The sequence below is a fragment of the Egretta garzetta genome, unplaced genomic scaffold (assembly GCF_000687185.1).
Source record: "Egretta garzetta isolate BGI_Z169 unplaced genomic scaffold, ASM68718v1 scaffold139, whole genome shotgun sequence".
Lineage (NCBI taxonomy): Eukaryota > Metazoa > Chordata > Aves > Pelecaniformes > Ardeidae > Egretta > Egretta garzetta.
In genome coordinates, this window is record NW_009260832.1 from 2,174,870 (window position 1) to 2,178,600 (window position 3,731).

General features: G+C 45.0%; 1 protein-coding gene across 1 annotated transcript in view; it reads right to left on the reverse strand.

Annotated features, from left to right (window-relative positions):
• Positions 1-3,276, reverse strand: part of STXBP5 (syntaxin binding protein 5) — a 112,571-nt gene extending 109,295 nt beyond the window's left edge. The window contains exons 1-2 of the mRNA XM_009646959.2: positions 3,249-3,276; positions 25-101 (exon numbers count right to left, since the gene is read on the reverse strand). Coding sequence (XP_009645254.2) covers positions 25-101; positions 3,249-3,276 — 105 coding nt within the window. The remainder of the gene's footprint in view (positions 1-24; positions 102-3,248) is intronic.
• Positions 3,277-3,731: the final 455 nt, after the last annotated feature.

Genomic DNA, 3,731 nt, shown 5'->3' on the forward strand with positions numbered 1-3,731 from the left:
GGCGCCGCCGCCCGAGGAGGCCACCGCCAGCCCTGGCGCTGGAAGGCGAGCCGCGGGGGTGACGAGGGGCTTCCGCTCATCCCTACGGCAGCGAAACTCCTCTGAGGAGGAGGCACAGAGTTAAGCGTTTCTTTCCGCTAACCGCTGTTGTACGGTGTTCTGTGTTCTGCGTTTCGTTCAGTACTAGATTGCATTTTTGGGTTGTCTAGTCGGTAGTCAGGTAATAGGTACTCCTCCCGTCTCAGTTGTTGTTTATACTGCTGAAGGTAATTATTCTTTCTGAGTCTTTCCTGAACTTTCTTTCCAACCAAAGTGAACTGGAAGATCGGTGCAGTCGTCACTTTTGGAGGGAAAACTTGTAGGGATGTGATTCAAGACATTGGCTGGCATCTCCTAGCTACGGCGTCAGTGCCTTAGCAGTAAAAGGCTCCGGACACAGTAAAAATGGTCCCTTTAAGTGGTGTTCTCAGCCTGCGAGCCAGGCACGCTTTATTAGCACAGTAAATGTAGTAGTGCATAGAGGGATGGGCGTAATCGGAATGCAGTGAAATAGTCACGATGCAGCAGCCATCATCGTTACCTCAAAAGTAAAAATTCCACAAACTCTTCTTAGCCCTGTAACCCCATGTCAGTTTACAGCCATGTTGCCAGCAGGCAGATGTGGTGGATAAGCATTTGGAAGAAACCAGGGCAGTTTACGTATTCTTACAAAGTGACTGAGTCACAAACAGTAGCTGTTCCCTTGTGTTACCAGCACTGCTGGACACTTCCTCAGATCATCTTGGCAAAATGTGACAGAGAATGATCCGGAGATGGTGAAAGTCCTACGAATATAAGAATTTGACTTAAATAAGGATCAGTAAATATCTGACGTAAATAATAATTTTAAGAGAGAAACGTGTGCATTTTTGGTATTTCTTTAATTATCCATTACATATTTTAGCTAAGAGTTTATAAGTTACAGAAATAATGTCTGAGTTTTCCATCTGTTCACACATGCCTATTGCCACACACTGAACTGGGAAGAAGACTCCTAGAACCCGGCCACGTTTGACTGAGTGGTGAACGCAGACTGTTATGGGTGAAGGCCCGTGTACAGGTACAACTTTAGGAATGTAGGTTATAGGCCGTTTGAGTTCTGTTGTCAGCGTGTGTTAGGCCCAGCCCTGCAAACACTTCCTAGTAATAACTTTCATTGCACAGCTAGCCTCATTATTTATAGCAATATTAATCACAGCAAAAAAAAAAAAATCCCTCAAAAGTAGATGAAGAATTAAAGGACTTTAAAAGCACCCTTTTGGCATACTACAGTCCCTTTCATTTTCTTACCTTCTATGTGCTTGGCCCTTGAATCTGTTCTTCAAGGGGCCTATACATTTTCAGAGGAGAGGTTGGATTTCATTTTCTGTTTACATTAGCAGCCAACACAAGGGGAACCGGATTCATTATTGCAACATTGTAACAAATACTTGCAAACATTTAAGCAACTGATACAAATACACACACGGTTGAGACAACAGCAGTTCTCTTCCCTCACGCTTTCTAGTTGATGCCATTCAACACATCGGTGCTTTCTGGGACTTCAACCCTTCCTGTAAAAAATCAGTGGCAACCTTCCCTCTCACTGGGGTGTCGGTGGGAACAGTAGTAGGCCTTTTAATTTTATAGTTCAGCAAACATCCCCATTGTCTCTCAGGATTTAGCTGCTGTATTTCAGAGCTTCCTTGGGCCCCCCAGCTCTTACCCAATAACCACATCCTGTTTGCAAATGAGACCAATTCTGCTTAACCTCCTTACTTCACGTTGCCCACTCAGGCCTTCCGGCCTCTGATGTCTGAAATCTCTTGCCAGTGTTTTATACCGCTGTCCAAAGCCCAAGTGTCTTGCAGAGCTGGGGAAGAAGAGACCCAACTAGTTTGCAACATCTTTGTACTCAACTATGACAGAGTCCAGCTGTGGCAGAGCCACTGCTAAATGTTCACGAGTCACTTAGCCCCCGACTGTGCATCTTCATTGGCTGCACAAATCCCCACCAGCAAATGAATCCACTTGGCTTTGGTCTTCTTTGCTGGCCTTTTCTTACTGATCCTGTGACTTACTGCTCCTAGGAAAGGAGAGAGAAGATCACCTGCTCATTTCTTGATCAGCATTCTACAGATACTACATAAGCAACTGCTGTTCCTAACAGGTATTTGAGGCAATGGGGCATGTGGCCTTCATACCAGTGCAATCCCACAGACCACTAGTTGGTGCAGGTCAGACTTGTTAGGTCTTTTGCCTCAAGATAATCTCAATAACTTCACAGATAACTGCAGAGCGCAGCCCTCTCTGTGCTTACAGTCTTTTTTTCTTCTTTTTTTTTTTTTTTTTTTTTTTTTTTGTGGGGCAGTATACCACCCATGAAGAAGAAAGAGAATGAGGGTAATCCCACACGAGCCAGAATCAGCAAAAGCCCACCCAGTTACAATGCATGCTAAGATTTGGTGGAATAATCCCAGAGCAGTGGGTAGGTAGTGAAGTGACAGGTCCACTCGCGGTGTTTGTCATTAGTTTGTGCATACACCCCAAAAGAATTACCAGTTGTATTCAGAGAAGGCAGTGTACTCTAGGTGATTTGTGCCCCATAATAATTATTGCACTACTCAGCATGGATGAGAAAAGGACCATCAGAAGTGACCTCAAGATCTCCGCTTGGCCCATAACTGCACTAAAGCTTTTGACAGTCAGTCAATCCAGGCTTTGAAGACTAACTAAGATGCTTAGCTCTCCTGAGAACTTCTTAATGGTGCTTAGTCACTCACACTGCAGAGTCAGGATTGACTGAGTCCTAGCCAAACACTCCTTGCCATAAATAGAAAGAAGCTGGGAAACATTTCTGAACTAATCCTATTCAGGTTGTTCTACTCAAATGTATTGGACAGGGCAGTGTAACCACAGATCCAAGTGAGTTTTGAAATCTTTCCTGGCTGCTGGGAAACTGCTCATGCTTTCTAGACTCAGAGCTGTTGCCAAACAAACATCTGTGATTTTTTTTTTTTCCCAATAATCTGCATTGATGACAAATCCTAAGGAGGACTTCCAGCTACAGCTGAACTTTTTGATATTTTTGCAGCTTAATTTGAATAAGTCCTAAACAAGAAAGAAATGAAGAGTATGTGTCAATTAGCTGGTTAGCTCCTGGAAAAAACTATGCTAGTTCTTGCCATAACCTCAATTAAAGATGAACTGTCCACTGTTTGTAAACTCACCCGTTTCAGAAACATCCTGGTTGACCATGCCTCTACTGATGTGATGAGTTCCTGCATCTGGAAGCCTGTGGCAGGCTCAGAGGCCGTGGACACCTTTTATTAAAGACTGTCATGCTTTAACTGCAGCCGGCAGCTAAGCACCACCCAGCCACTCAATCACTCCCCCACAATGGGATGGGGGAGAGAATCGGAAGGGTGAAAGTGAGAAAACTCCTGGGCTGAGATAAAGGCAGTTTAATAGGTAAAGCAAAAGCCGCACACACAAGCAAAGCAACACAAGGGATTCATTCCCTGCTTCCCATGGGCAGGCAGGTGCTCAGCCATCCCCAGGAAAGCAGGGCTCCATCACGCGTAACGGTGACTTGGGAAGACAAATGCCATCATGCTGAATGTCCCCTGCTTCCTTCTTCCCCCAGCTTTATGTGCTGACCATGACATCATATGGTGTGGGATACCCCTGGGGTCAGTTGGGGTCAGCTGTCC